Source organism: Carassius auratus, unplaced genomic scaffold, assembly GCF_003368295.1.
Source record: "Carassius auratus strain Wakin unplaced genomic scaffold, ASM336829v1 scaf_tig00014423, whole genome shotgun sequence".
NCBI classification, from domain to species: Eukaryota; Metazoa; Chordata; class Actinopteri; order Cypriniformes; family Cyprinidae; genus Carassius; species Carassius auratus.
In genome coordinates this window covers 880-15,000 of record NW_020524496.1, presented here as the reverse complement: position 1 = coordinate 15,000, position 14,121 = coordinate 880, and the positions used below count along the sequence as shown (strand labels likewise).

Below are 14,121 nucleotides of genomic sequence, written 5' to 3'. Positions count from 1 at the left end.
ATGGTCTGGACGATGCCGTCGTTGTAATCCATGACGGTCAGGAGCTCGGGGTCGTTGCGCTGGTACGAGGAGTTGAACACCAGCCTGCAGATGACGTTAGTGACGGCACGCATCAGAACCGGGTTGAGATCTGAACTCTGACCTCTGCAGGACTGGAGCTCCTCGCACAGATCTTCTGCAGCCTCCTGAACTACACACACATTTGGTCAGGACCATATGAGCGGATAGGAGATAGTAGTTTATAGTTGACAGTAAAAAGAACAGCATGTGTGTGTATACAGTGGATCCTACGGAAGCTTGTTTCCCCCATAAAAGGAAACAAATAAAAAATTCAGACTTTTGACAGAATTGACACAGACAACTTACATTTGCGAGTTATAAAGTTACATCTAACAATTATAAGTTTACATCTCGCAATTCTGAGTTTACATCTTGCAATTAAGTTTATCTCGCAATTCTGAGTTTATATTGCTAATCTGAGTTCATATTGTAATTCTGATTTTATATCTCAATTCTAAGTTTGTATCTCGCAATTCTAAAGTTTATATCTTGCAATCAAGTTTCTCTTTCACGATTCTGAGTTTATATTTGGCAATTCTAAGTTTATCACTATTCTAGGTTTACATCGTAATTCTAAGTTTATATCACAATTATAGGTTTACGTCATAATTCTAAGTGTATATCACAATTATAGGTTTACATCATAATTCTAAGTGTATATCACAATTATAGGTTTACGTCATAATTCTAAGTGTATATCACAATTATAGGTTTACGTCATAATTCTAAGTGTATATCACAATTATAGGTTTACGTCATAATTCTAAGTGTATATCACAATTATAGGTTTACATCATAATTCTAAGTGTATATCACAATTATAGGTTTACGTCATAATTCTAAGTGTATATCACAATTATAGGTTTACATCATAATTCTAAGTGTATATCACAATTATAGGTTTACATCATAATTCTAAGTGTATATCACAATTATAGGTTTACGTCATAATTCTAAGTGTATATCACAATTATAGGTTTACATCATAATTCTAAGTGTATATCACAATTATAGGTTTACGTCATAATTCTAAGTTTATATCACAATTATAGGTTTACATCGTAATTCTAAGTTTACATCGTAATTCTAAGTTTATATCACAATTCTAGGTTTACATCGTAATTCTAAGTTTACATCACAATTCTAAATTTACATCGTAATTCTAAGTTTATATCACAATTCTAAGTTTACATCGTAATTCTAAGTTTATATCACAATTCTAAGTTTACATCGTAATTCTAAGTTTATATCACAATTCCAGGTTTACATCGTAATTCTAAGTTTTATATTGCAATTCTAAGCTTATATTGCAATTTTGAGTTTATATCTTGCAATTTTGAGTTTATATCACAATTCTTAGTTTATATTTTGCAATTAAAAATGTATATTGCAATTCTGAGTTTTTAACTTGCAATCAAGTTTATATCTCACAATTCTAATTTTATATCACAATTCTTAGTTTATATTTTGCAATTAAAAATGTATATTGCAATTCTGAGTTTTTAACTTGCAATCAAGTTTATATCTCACAATTCTAAGTTTATATCACAATTCTGTTTATATTGCAATTCTAAGTTTATATCTCGCAATTTTGAGTTTATATCACAATTCTTAGTTTATATTTTGCAATTCTACATTTATATTGCAATTCTGTTTATATATCAATTCTAAGTTTATATCAAAATTCTTAGTTTATATTTTGCAATTCTAAATATATTTCACAATTCTAAGTTTATATTGCAATTCTGTTTATATCGAAATCACAATTCAGAGTTTACATCTCACAATCATAAGTTTACATTGCAATTCTTAAAAAAAGTCTGAATTATAAGATCAAGAGTCACAATTACCTTTTTTTTATTTTTTTTACCCCATGGCAGTAACGGGCTTCCATAGGATACAAATCTCATGAAGTCACATGATCATGATGCCACTCATTTACTTTAATCACAATCTGAAAACAATCTGAAACACTTTTAGGTTTAAATATAATAAATTTCCAGGCTTTAATGTCGGTTTGGTTTACCGATGGTCTGTAGTTTGCTAGATCCCTCTCCAAACAAAGTGAAGGAGTTGTGCACCAGACGCCGATGGTTCTTCCACAACGGACTGTAGTCTGCAAACGCAATATCCTTCCCACCCTGAGTCAACACATCTGTGGTCACCTTTAAATACCAGAGCGAGAGATTAGAAACTAAAGGGAAGTTAAGATTTGCTCATTTAAACCTACTTCAACATATACAGATCATATTTTACCCCAAAAGCTAAAAGGAAAATAATGTTTTGCACTACTTTTACACAATTAAGCATTTAGTCATTTTAAAGTCATTTAATCATTTTCATCTTAAATTTTATTACTAAAATATCTATAAACATACATTGTCATTACTCTAATGTAAAAGATTATTAATTCTAAAGTATTTATGCGTAATGATAACATTTCTTATATTGCATTTGGATTAGTGTGTAAAGTTTAGAAGAAGAAGAACAAAAAGAGGCAAAGTTTTGAAAATGTGTGTAAGCCGTTGAAAAAAAACTGTAATAGATTTAAATTATATTAAATCTTTTAAAAATAAAAAATTAAATATTATTTACATTTATTACAATAATATTTATAAAAGAAATCATATATCATATCATCATAATTTATTAAAGTAATGCAAAAAAATAAATAATAATAATAATCGAAATGGAAAACTTTCTATATGCAAAATATACAATCTTATTTTTTCCCCTTAGTTTAAGGGTGCAATCTGTCTTGGACAATTTTTTTTCATGAGACTGACTATCAACACAATATTACAGTATAGGTCTCAGACCGTCGTGCTCACCATCTTGGGCCGTCCGGCGAACTCTCGGCCGCGCTGAAGCAGCACTTCTCTGACCAGACTGATCTCGCTGACCACCAGTGTGAAGTGTGGTCCGGAGTACAGGCCAAACAGAGGGCCGTACCTGTGTGACAGCTGTGTGAGGAGCAGGTGAGGAGGCAGAGACGAGCGCAGGTGCAGTAGACTGCCCAACACCGGCACCCTCGGCAGACATGGCACCGAGCGCCGTCCCAGCATGCATCTGGCCAGCAGCAGCAGCAGCAGCAGCAGAACAATGCAGCAGTACACACTCACTGAACACATGATGCTCTTCATTAACCTACAGACTCACGCTCCCAGAGCTCATATAACTGCTCAGCGGACCAGCCTTGGTTTGGGGTTGGAGGTCACAGAAACCCTGAGGTGTCTGACCAATGACAGAGCAGATCTGATGACTGCTAGTTAACCGTTCATTTACCAGTGCAGTGACTTCAAAAGAATATTTTATGCATTGCAAACTTGGAGTTTTTTCCAACTACTTACACACAAATTCTTTCCTTGTCACACAGTTTCTGAAAGCTGACACTCAAACAGAAGAAGCACACACCAAATCTGCAAAACCAGAGTCAGTTTTCAATTTCATAAAAACATTTTGCCTACAGTTCTCTATGTAATACATACAAATCTAACAGGAAGTAATATTACAGGAAAGGTGTTTGAAAATGTTTTTGAGATGTTTTTGTGATATTTTGAATGCAGAGCTTCAATTTGAAAGAGATGGGTTTTGCATTTTGTGTGTGCGAGTCTTGGATTTGTGTGTAAAGTTTTGAAAAAAAGAGGTAAAGTTTTGAAAAGGTGTGTGTAAAAGAAGTAAAAAAAAAAAGATAACAATAAAAAATAAAAAGAACCAACTTCAGTTAGTCTAGGTGCATTTTGTTTGGTTGCTTTTGACAGAACTAAAATGTATTTTAAAAGTATACAGAAACTTACAAGTAAATATAAATGTAACGCTTCACAGAATAAAAAAGAACAAAATTAGATACAAGTATCAGTTTAATTTAGTTTAGTTTAAAATAAAAATGGAAATTAATTTAAATTAGTAAATGTAAATTTAAATTGCATAGACTAAAACAGGAAAACAACATCATACGTTTTGAATTAAAAAGTTATAAATTATAAAGTAAAATTCTATAGATTAATAAAAAAGAATTTAAAATAGAAAACAGGATTTTAATTAAATAAGTAAAAATAAAGTAATAAAAAAAACATGAAACATATTTTGCAACATATAATTTAATTTAAAAATGTAATTAAATTAAAAAACAAGATACAGGTTTTGCATTAAAATAGTAAATTTAAAGTAAAACTACAGACAAAAAAAAAATTAGATATATTTAATAAAAAATCTATTTGATTTTAATCTTGATTAGTTTACTTTGATGAGTAAATACTGTAAAACTGGATAAACCAAAGCAAAAAAAGATGCAAGTTTTGAAAAATATAGTAAATTAGTAAATATAAGATAAAACTGTATAAGAAAACAAGATTTGTAATTTAAATAATTATATATAAATATATAAATAATTAAATATGAATAGTAAAATATTACCAAAATAGTATTAACAAGATACCAATTTTGTTAATTAAATGTTAAATTAAACAGTATAAACTGTATAAATCTGTACAAACTAAAATAAAAGATTTCACTCACAGGTTTCACTATTGAACCAAGAATTAAAACAATAATAAATATTAAAACAACTTTACAAACCATTTATTTTATTTTTTTAAGGTAAAAGTACTAATTATTACCGTGTCTCTCTGTCTGGTGTGACTGTATTAAACTCTCAAACGACCTTCAGCTCCAAGGTTCGGCATCAGTGTAAACATCTGAATGTTTACCGCAGCATCTGACCTTGAATCTGGGAAAGGACAGAGAGGAAAATACATTTATATCACTCACCATCTCACACACACACACACACACACAGACACACACACACACACACACACACACACACACACACAGACACACACACAGACACACAGACACACACACATGTTCATGTTCATGAATCAGTGTTCACTTAAACTGAAACATTAACTTCTGTTAAATAAACTCTGTGTGTGTGTGTGTGTGTGTGTGTGTGTGTAAATGTGAATTCTGGAAGCCAAATCAAACGTCCCTTAGCAAAATGAAATCATATAAACTTCCCAAAGCATCATGGGAACTGGACAGATTGAGCAGATGCACTGACTCACACATATTAAAATCATTCGTGTGAATGAAAGCCTTTAGTGATGAACACAACACAGAGAACACAAATCAATCACAGCTGTGCTTTTCTCTCGTCTGCACTGGTTTCTCTCCGGCTGGATGTGTTTCTGGCCCTGATGAAGATGTTTTCAGAGTCATCGAGGCTTTCAAAGCATTTCTCAGTCACTTAGTCAGTCAAGGACACACACACACACAGAGAGAGAAAACACCCACATGTGCAAGAATAAAAGTTAGCGCTCTATATATATATGTGTGTGTGTGTGTGTGTGTGTGTGTGTGTGTCAGGCGGTGATGCTCGTGTGTGGGAGGAGTGAAGCTGAGTCTCTTCTCTCTCCGTCTTACACAACACACAGAAACACACACCTCTGATCTGGGGTCAGTCTTCATCATCGGGCTCGTCTCAAACCCTCCGCAGAAACACCATCACATACAGCACAGGTTAACCCTCAGAAACAAGTACGGATGGATTTTTAGCATGTTTTCAACATAACATAACTGTATTTTTTAGAAATTGAGATTTATGCATCATCTGAAGCTGAATAAATTATCTCTCTATTGATGTGTGGTTTTTTAGGAGGACAATATTTGTCTGAGATACAACTATTTGAAAATCTGGAACCTGAGGGAGCACAAAAACATCTATTTAGTGTTTTAAAAGGCCTTCTTCATTAATCAATGTCCTCCCGTAACGTCAGCATGCCCTATATCAGGGACTTATGCATTTACCTTGAACAGTCGAAACACGTGGATTAAGAAAAAGAGGTTAAAAATCCCACCGGGACATGAGCTGATTCTGAAGAACAGAAAATAATACTTTTTATAAGAACATAAGTCAACCATCATATCACCAGGTTCCACTTTTTACCATATTTTTACATTATGTGACACCAATTTTGTTTGTTTGAACATACTGTATGAGGATTTCAATTAAAATGTATCAATAACTACTAAGATGGAACGCAGTATACCTTATGTTTCACCGCAAAATAGCTTTGAATGTGTAAGACTTCAGATTCAAATTGACCCTTTTGGATAGTTTTGTGATCTAGGGTCACATATGTTGCATCAGTCATAAATTAAAGGGTAGTGTATAGTTTTTACTTACAAAAGACGTTATTATACCAAAATCTGAGGTAACGAGCTAGCTAGCATTCAGGGTTTTGCTGCTTTTACAGGGTATCTTCTGTTTGCACATGTATTCTTGTCATCACAAGCGTGAGATCCACACCTCCAGCACGCGGGGGCGAGCCTGTATTTTTGGCGGGAATGCCTCTCGTTACCGGGAACGGGCTGCCCCGGAGCACGCCCACGCCTCGACGGTTCAGGGCTCTGTAACGATAGAGATGTCGCCAAAAAACAGATGAATCACGTGCGACAGGCTGTCACAGGAGACTATAGACAGAGCCTTGTTTGGACTCGGTTACCGGAAGCAGAAAATACAATGCGCTGCAAGACGATAATGACATTTAACCTCAGCATGCAATCAAAGCACAAAACCTGTCATATTGATACACAGGGCCGTGCACAGACCTTTTGAGGGGCATGTGCTGAAACTGAAAAAGGGCACCCCCCCCCCCCCCCCTTTTTTATATCAAGATTATTTAGTAAGCCTGCATAAAAGGAAGAAATGGTCACATCTTCATGACAAATTCAATAACACAGAATAATAGTCTCAAAAGCTTTAGATTTATTCACGATTAATAACAACCATAATAATAATATAGATAAACAGGGTTTTAAGGGCTTCTTTAAACCTAATACAACAGCAACCTTCTGTGAGCCATGTATCTGGCAAAAAATTGATACTGTGGTGGACCAGGGATGTTGGTCTCTCGAAGGTCTCTTATTCACTACACTTTCCCCTAAAATAAGCCAGCAATGAAAAAAATAAATAAAAATAGTGTGAAAAGTACAGTTGCAGTGAAAAGCATTTCTGAAGGATCACGTGACACTGAAGAGTACTAACTGCAGTAATGATGCTGAAAATTCAGCTTTGATCACAAAAATAAATTACATTTTAAAATATTCAAATAGAAAACAGTTATTTAAAATTGTAAAAATATTACACAATATTACTGATTTTGCTGTATTTTGGATCAAATAAATGAAGCCTTGGAATTAATCACGAATTACATTCTGTATGATTAAAATATAAAGATTTCAGTGATCTTCTGTAATTTTTTTTTTTTTAGTTACTACTACATTACTGTAGTAAAACCATGTTTTACAACATTTTATAAAGAGAGTATACAGAGAATATACCATAACATGATTAGCCTAAATGTTAATAAATTAAGTGTATCAGCAATCATAAATCAAAGAAGAAATTTCTTAGAAATATGTTATCTAGGTGCACCGGCGGCGCCAGGGGGGGTCTTGGGGGGTCTCAAGACCCTGCCAAAAAATGCCTTGACCCCCCATTTGACCCCCCAGCCTCTTCCTGATTAAAAAAAATATATATTCGGGATAAAGATCCAAAAACGTTTCTCTTCAAACTACGCAGAACAATAATAAATAATAATTATTTCGACATTTATTCATACACTGAACCGAGAAGCGTTTCTGTCGGACGCGTCCGATTCGAGAACCGATGAGCTGATGATAACTGCGCATGCGTGATTCAGCGTGAAGCAGACTGACACAGAGCGCGCATCTGAACCGAACTGATTCTTTTGGTGATTGATTCTGAACTGATTCTGTGCTAATGTTATAAGCGCGGGTAAACCAAAGGCTTGAATGAAGGGCAATCATCGCCAATGACGGCATTACATCGAGCGCAAAAGAACCGGTGAACCATTTTTTTTCAGCTGGTTTATTTGATCGAATTGTCCGAAAGAAGCACCTTCTCCTTTGCCCCTTAAATGCCCTTTTGTCAAAGCAAAATTTCCTCAATTTTTTTTTGAAATAACATAAACTTTTGTGAATGCCTGCCCACGCCCAATCATAATATTAGTACAATTTATTAATAATAATTTAGCCGTAAATAAAATGACCAACATGATGACCGTTCACCTGGCTACGACCTCATCCAACCAGGAAGATTCCTCATGCTGCACGCGCATTTTTTAATTGCTAGAGGATATTTTCAACATCGTGGCAGCTGGTGAGTGGTGTTTCATTCTCAGCGAAGTGATTTTGGTGTTTATTTACTTATTATTATTTTACAATAACGATGTGATGTGAGAATATGCAGATACGTTGTTTATATTGCGGTGTGTAGCCTGTAGTGTAGAAGTAACACTAGCGTGCTGCTGTTTGAGGGAGAAAAGTTTCACAGGCATCGAGGGGTCTGGTCTTTTTTATGTTATTTGAATAAACTTTTATTATATTACAGTACTTATTTATTTTTAACACGTAAAAATAATTATCACAACACTGGTAAGGCTTATTCAGATTTTCTCATTCTCTGAATTATCATTATAAAATAAAAACAATTCAGAAATGAATTAAAATATAATTATATTTTAAATGTGATGCAAATATTTTTTCTACAAAAGCAACAGTGTTTACAACAGCAAGACCACTTTAGCCTGTAAACTCAATAATATCTATCTGGAAATAAATGTAAAAATATCAATGTCAATAAAAATGCATAATATACCTGACATGAAAGTGCAGTGTGAAGGATATGAATAACAAATGTAGCCTGTCATTTGTTTACATTGCAAAGGTGTTTTTGTTGTTTAGTAGCAGAAATATGCAGTTATTAGCCATGTCCACTGTATTTTTTGTTGGTTTTCATGAGACCCCCCTTGAAAAGACCAGGACCCCCCCATTGCCCCCCCAATCAAAATTGTCTGGAGCCGCCACTGTCTAGGTGATGAGGATCACTCGTCGCTGTGTAAGTTCCAGTTCGAAACAGCGCGGGGGCGCACCTATTATGATTTTCCGATGGTAAAACAAATTATATGTTGTTGTATTACTTATCAATATACAGTTTTTGATCAGCGAATGTGTGCAAATGTAGATTTTTTTTCTGTCCGTCATTAAAACGACGACGGCGCCTGCCGCTGCGGGCATCACATTACATTTTCATCTAGGTTACAAACTAGTTTTTGTAGCTATATAGACGGAGCGCTCAGTTTTTCCTGTGGTAAAATGCATTTGGCCAAATTAGCATTTTATAAAAGATGAAATGCTACTATCTGCACAGGCTATTTAAGTGTTGGCTATGTATTGGCTATGACTAGATGGCAAATGCTAGCCCTCTCTCTCAGGCGACGTCCCACATGTCTCAGTGAGTCAGTCAGACATCAAATAAATAAAATATGAGCCTTTATAGACAGTGTTTATTAGTACTTCTTCAAAACAACAAGATATTTATTTACCCTTTGCAAAACTTCGTTCAGCTCAGCTGTTGTCTACTGTGCGGCTGCTGTGGAACTTCAGTTGATTTAATGAGAGGGGGCGGAGTTATCAGCTTAGTGACCGCTTGAGGATCGAATAAGATTTACACAAGCTCGTTTTAAGAACTTTCATTTGGTAAAACAGAAAGGCAGACGTGAAGGATGACCAATAGCAGTGATAAAAAAAAAAAAAAACACCACCAAAAAAAGGGCACTTCGGAGTGTAAGGGCAAAAAGGGCATGTGCTCTGCACAGGTTGAGCCCTACCTGTGCACGTGCCTGTTGATACATTTAAAAAAAAAGATTTATGCATCAATTATGCATATCTGGAATCTGAGGGAGCAAAAAAAAAATCTAGATATTGAGAAAATCATCTTTAAAGTTGTTCAAATTAAGTTCTTAGCAATGCATATTACTAATCAGAAATTAAGTTTTGATATATTTACGGTAGGAAATATACAAAGTATCTTCATGGAACATGATCTTTACTTAATATCCTAATGATTTTTGGCATAAAAGTAAAAATGTATAATTTTGACCCATGTACTTATGACTGCTTTTGTGCTCCAGGGACACATTACAGTTTACTGTAAACATGTTCAACATAACATTTTAAATTCATCACGCATTCTGTCTCTACACACTGTAGAATACACTCTTAAAAGAATAGTTCACTCAAAAAATGGAGATTTGCTGAAAATGTAGGCTACTCATCCTCAGGCCATCCAAGATGCGTTTGTTTTTCATCAGATTTGAGAAATGTAGCATTGCATCAATGTCTCATCAATGGAAGTGAATGGGTGCCGTCAGAATGAGAGTCCAAACAGCTGATAAAAACATCACAATAATCCACAAGTAATCCACAGTACATCAGGGAACATCTGGATGTTTATAACTCAAATACATAGAGTCTATGATAATAACACTTCCTCCAGTGAAAACGTGTTGTGGTCTGAATCAGGAGAGAAATCTGCACAGATCAAGCAGCGTTTAAACAGATCTAAAACTAATCTGTGAGAGACAAACAGCAGAAGCACTTTTTCACTGGAGGAAGTGTTATTATGATTATAGACTCTATGTGTTTTGAGTTAAAAATCATCTTAATGCTGGATGTGTTTCAGGTTTTGTCTTCTCCAGATGTTCACTGATGGACTGGAGTGCTGTGGATTATTGGGATGTTTTTATCAGATGTTTGGACGCTCATTCTGACGGCACCCATTCACATCCATTGGCGAGACACTGATGCAATGCTACATTCCTCCAAATCTGACTCTCATTCTCATTCAGAGTTCTTCGGCGAACCAAATCTGATTCTTGGAGTTGTGAGGGAATTGGGACATTTATTTTTTAAGAGTGTAAATCACAAATAAATGCAATGACTTTTCACATGATTCAATTATTTTACGTAGTCAGACAGCTATACAGAAGGATAATGCTTGAATATTATATGCATGCTAAAGTCAGATGATTTTAAAAGAATGGTAAGTAATTAATTCGTTTTTTTCATGTATAACCTGGGGGATCTGAGAGCTAAAACAATCAGAAGAATCACTGATACTTAAAAAGTGCTTAACACCTGTAAACAGCAACAACAACAAATACATTAACTTGAAAAGCTAAATTGCACAAGATATTACAATTTCTCTTTATTGAATAAAACTGCATGCAGTTTCCCCACTTGTTTAGGCTCCTTTCAAAATGAACCAATTTATTTCAGCAGCGTTGCATTCATCTCAGAATGAAGCTCCACCTGAGTCTCATCATCTAATAAATGAATCTCCATGGGCGCTGAAGGCTGGATGCTGGTTAAATGTCATTATCAAAAGAAACTTCATGACTCATGTTTGAAATCATAGATGCAGCTGCAGTCCAAATGCGCGCCACGGCTCATTAGGCGATCTGGAGAAATGAAGCGTTACCTAACGCGATAAAATAAAACGATTCGGAGCAGATGTTATTCTCAGTCACGCTTTTTACTGTGTGACGATGATCTTACATCGTTTGCATACATGCAAACATACATGCATAAATCTTTCGACTCATATTAGCCATATGAACGTGCACAAGCATAATAAACGATCTTGCTTTTGATTGTCAGGTCGATTTAGCATTAGATTTAGATGCATTATTGCAGGCGGGAAGATCTCATGCATGTGTGTGTATGCAGGACGCAGTGTCGCTGTCCGCGGTGCTGAAATCCTCTGAACGCTGCATCAACTGCACAGCTGATCTAGAACCAGTTTCCTTTACGAAACATCAGGAAAAAGAGCAAAGTTCATGCAGCCAGCAGTTACTCGACAGATGGTTGCAGATGCAAAACAGAGGCTTGATATTTGACACATTTCCTGTTACAAATCGGTTTAATCTCCAATATGCAAACAAGGCTAGCTCGTCTGTAGTTAAAAGTCTGTTATATTTGCATTGCATGGGTGTGCATTCTGTCTCGCTGCGCGGTTTATCGTTTTAACCCATCATATCGTCTGTCAAAAGTCACCCGAGGCTATTTCACTTTGACACTGTTCCATTGCGAACATAATGGCTGCCTGTCATTCAAAACGCGCCTCATTTTTCCGCAATGGTCTTCAGGAAAGTCGCCGCTACGTCACGCCCCATGCCCATTTTCGGAGGGGAACCCCGTCACATCCTCTGCCCATATTTGGGCAAGAGCCGTCCAGAGTCAGCACACGGCGGGGAATCCTCCTGCCGACGTAGATGAGCGGTGGGCGGAGCCTCGGCGGAGCCGAACGATATAAAAGCAGGACGAGGAATTCCGGTAAACGAATCGACGGAGACCACAACCTGAAGCAAGCCTGACTGAAAGGGAATCCCAAAGCAGGATTGCCAATTGGAGATAATTCCTTGTGGATTTTGCTCTATTTTCACATCGACATCATGCTGAACACCGTGGACTTCAGCGCTTTGGATCTGCTTTGCGCTCAAACGCTTCCTCTGGAGGAACAATCCGCCGTTCAGAATCAACCTGATGCTGGTAAGCACTGGATTTTATCTTATTCACATTAAATCAGTACATTAACTCCTAAAAGCACCTGATTTATTGATAAAAGAGATCAAATTACATGCAATGCACTGAATGCAACAGCACACTTATAGTTTGCGTTCAAGTCCTGATGCAGTGAGTCAACAGCTTATGTAACGCATCTCTCTCCTCTTCTTCTCACAGCTTGCGGTTGTTGAAGCCCAAAGCGGAGCCGCTGGATGCCGGTTTCCCCGACTGCTCCAACGATGGCTTCCCGCCGTCACCTCTCACATACACCGGCCAGCTTCTACACGGAGACCGGACCGTGCAGCGCAGACGCGCTTCTCAGCATCCTCACCGAGATTGTCGGCATCTCTGACAACTTCTCCGGTAACTCCCGCGGAAGCGCGCTGTCGCGCCAGGAGTCCGCTGTTATCCACCGGCAGCTCGCTGGGCTCCCCGGAATCGCTGTGCAACGACTCCTTGGACGAATTCGCGGAGGCGAACTCCGCGTCAAGAGCGAGTTCGGCGGAGGCAGCTGCTGTAACGGAGGCGATCTGTTCGACGGATTCGCTTCCACGAGCTGTCAGACCTGGATGACATCATTGACCTGCTTTCACCATTGGGTCCCGAGACCGAATCGGTTTTGGACACGTGGATCAAGCAAGAGCCGCTGGAACAGGCGAGCGCGTTAAACTTCCAGATCCCCGTCGCGGCGCACGAGAACAGCCTCTACCGGAACCATCTCATACCCGTGTGCCACGACCCGCGTTCCTGGACTCGCTGCTGGCCACCAACACGCGGAGCACCAAACCGCGCGGCAGGAAGGGCGCGGCGCGCGGAGAAGCCCTTTTCCTGCCCGGTTGAGAACTGGCGAGCGCCGCTTCTCGCGCTCCGACGAGCTCAACCGCCACGTCCGCATCCACACCGGACACAAACCCTTCCAGTGCCGCGTCTGCCTGCGGTGCTTCAGCCGCAGTGACCACCTCACCACCCACATGCGCAACGCACACCGGCGAGAAGCCGTTCTCCTGCGACGTGTGCGGGCGTCGCTTCGCGCGCAGCGACGAGAGGAAGCGGCACGGACGCGTGCATCTCAAGCAACTCGAGAGGATGCAGCAGAAGACGGAGCTCCTGGCCGCGGCGTGCGCTTTGTTCCCTCCCCCGGACTCGCGTAAGCCGGACGCTTTTCAGTTGGTTCAATTCTACCCGAGGTTTTGGCTCGCTCGCACCGACCGCGCATGCAACGCATGTAGCTCATTGCCAGCGAGACAGCCCCTGCGTGCTCTGCAGTCCGAAACTTGGAAGTGGAAGAGTCTATTAACAAAGCCTGAAGCGAGCTTGGCACGCGAGGGAACGCTTAAAAACTCTTTGTCTGTCAGAGCCAGACGTGTTTCAGCACTTCCGGTGGACAGCGCCTCGTTTAAGTCGCACAAAACCATGTTTTTTTTCGAGAACGTCGCTCTCTCAAACCTCAGATGTTGTTTCTGAAATCTCATGCATGTCTTGATGTGAACGTGTACTTGTTTTACACCGCTCCACCACGCTGGCATGCGACACACGTTGTTGTATTTGATACATCACTTTATAAAGCACACGAAAAGAGCTCTATATATTTGTACGTTATGACCGTAATTTTGTATCGTCGATTTT

General features: G+C 38.1%; 1 protein-coding gene and 1 pseudogene across 1 annotated transcript in view; one reads left to right on the top strand and one right to left on the bottom strand.

Moving 5' to 3' along the window:
• LOC113074379 (steroid 17-alpha-hydroxylase/17,20 lyase-like) overlaps window positions 1-3,423 on the bottom strand; it is an 8,290-nt gene extending 4,867 nt beyond the window's left edge. Inside the window, exons 1-3 of the mRNA XM_026247214.1 lie at window positions 2,892-3,423; window positions 2,087-2,225; window positions 1-190 (exon numbers count right to left, since the gene is read on the bottom strand). The exon at window positions 1-190 is cut by the window's left edge and continues 40 nt beyond it. Of these exons, the coding sequence (XP_026102999.1) occupies window positions 1-190; window positions 2,087-2,225; window positions 2,892-3,203 (641 nt within the window). The 5' untranslated portion in view covers window positions 3,204-3,423. The remainder of the gene's footprint in view (window positions 191-2,086; window positions 2,226-2,891) is intronic.
• Window positions 3,424-12,091: 8,668 nt separating this feature from the next.
• On the top strand, window positions 12,092-13,642 carry LOC113074381 (early growth response protein 1-B-like; annotated as a pseudogene).
• The last annotated feature ends 479 nt before the right edge of the window (window positions 13,643-14,121 follow it).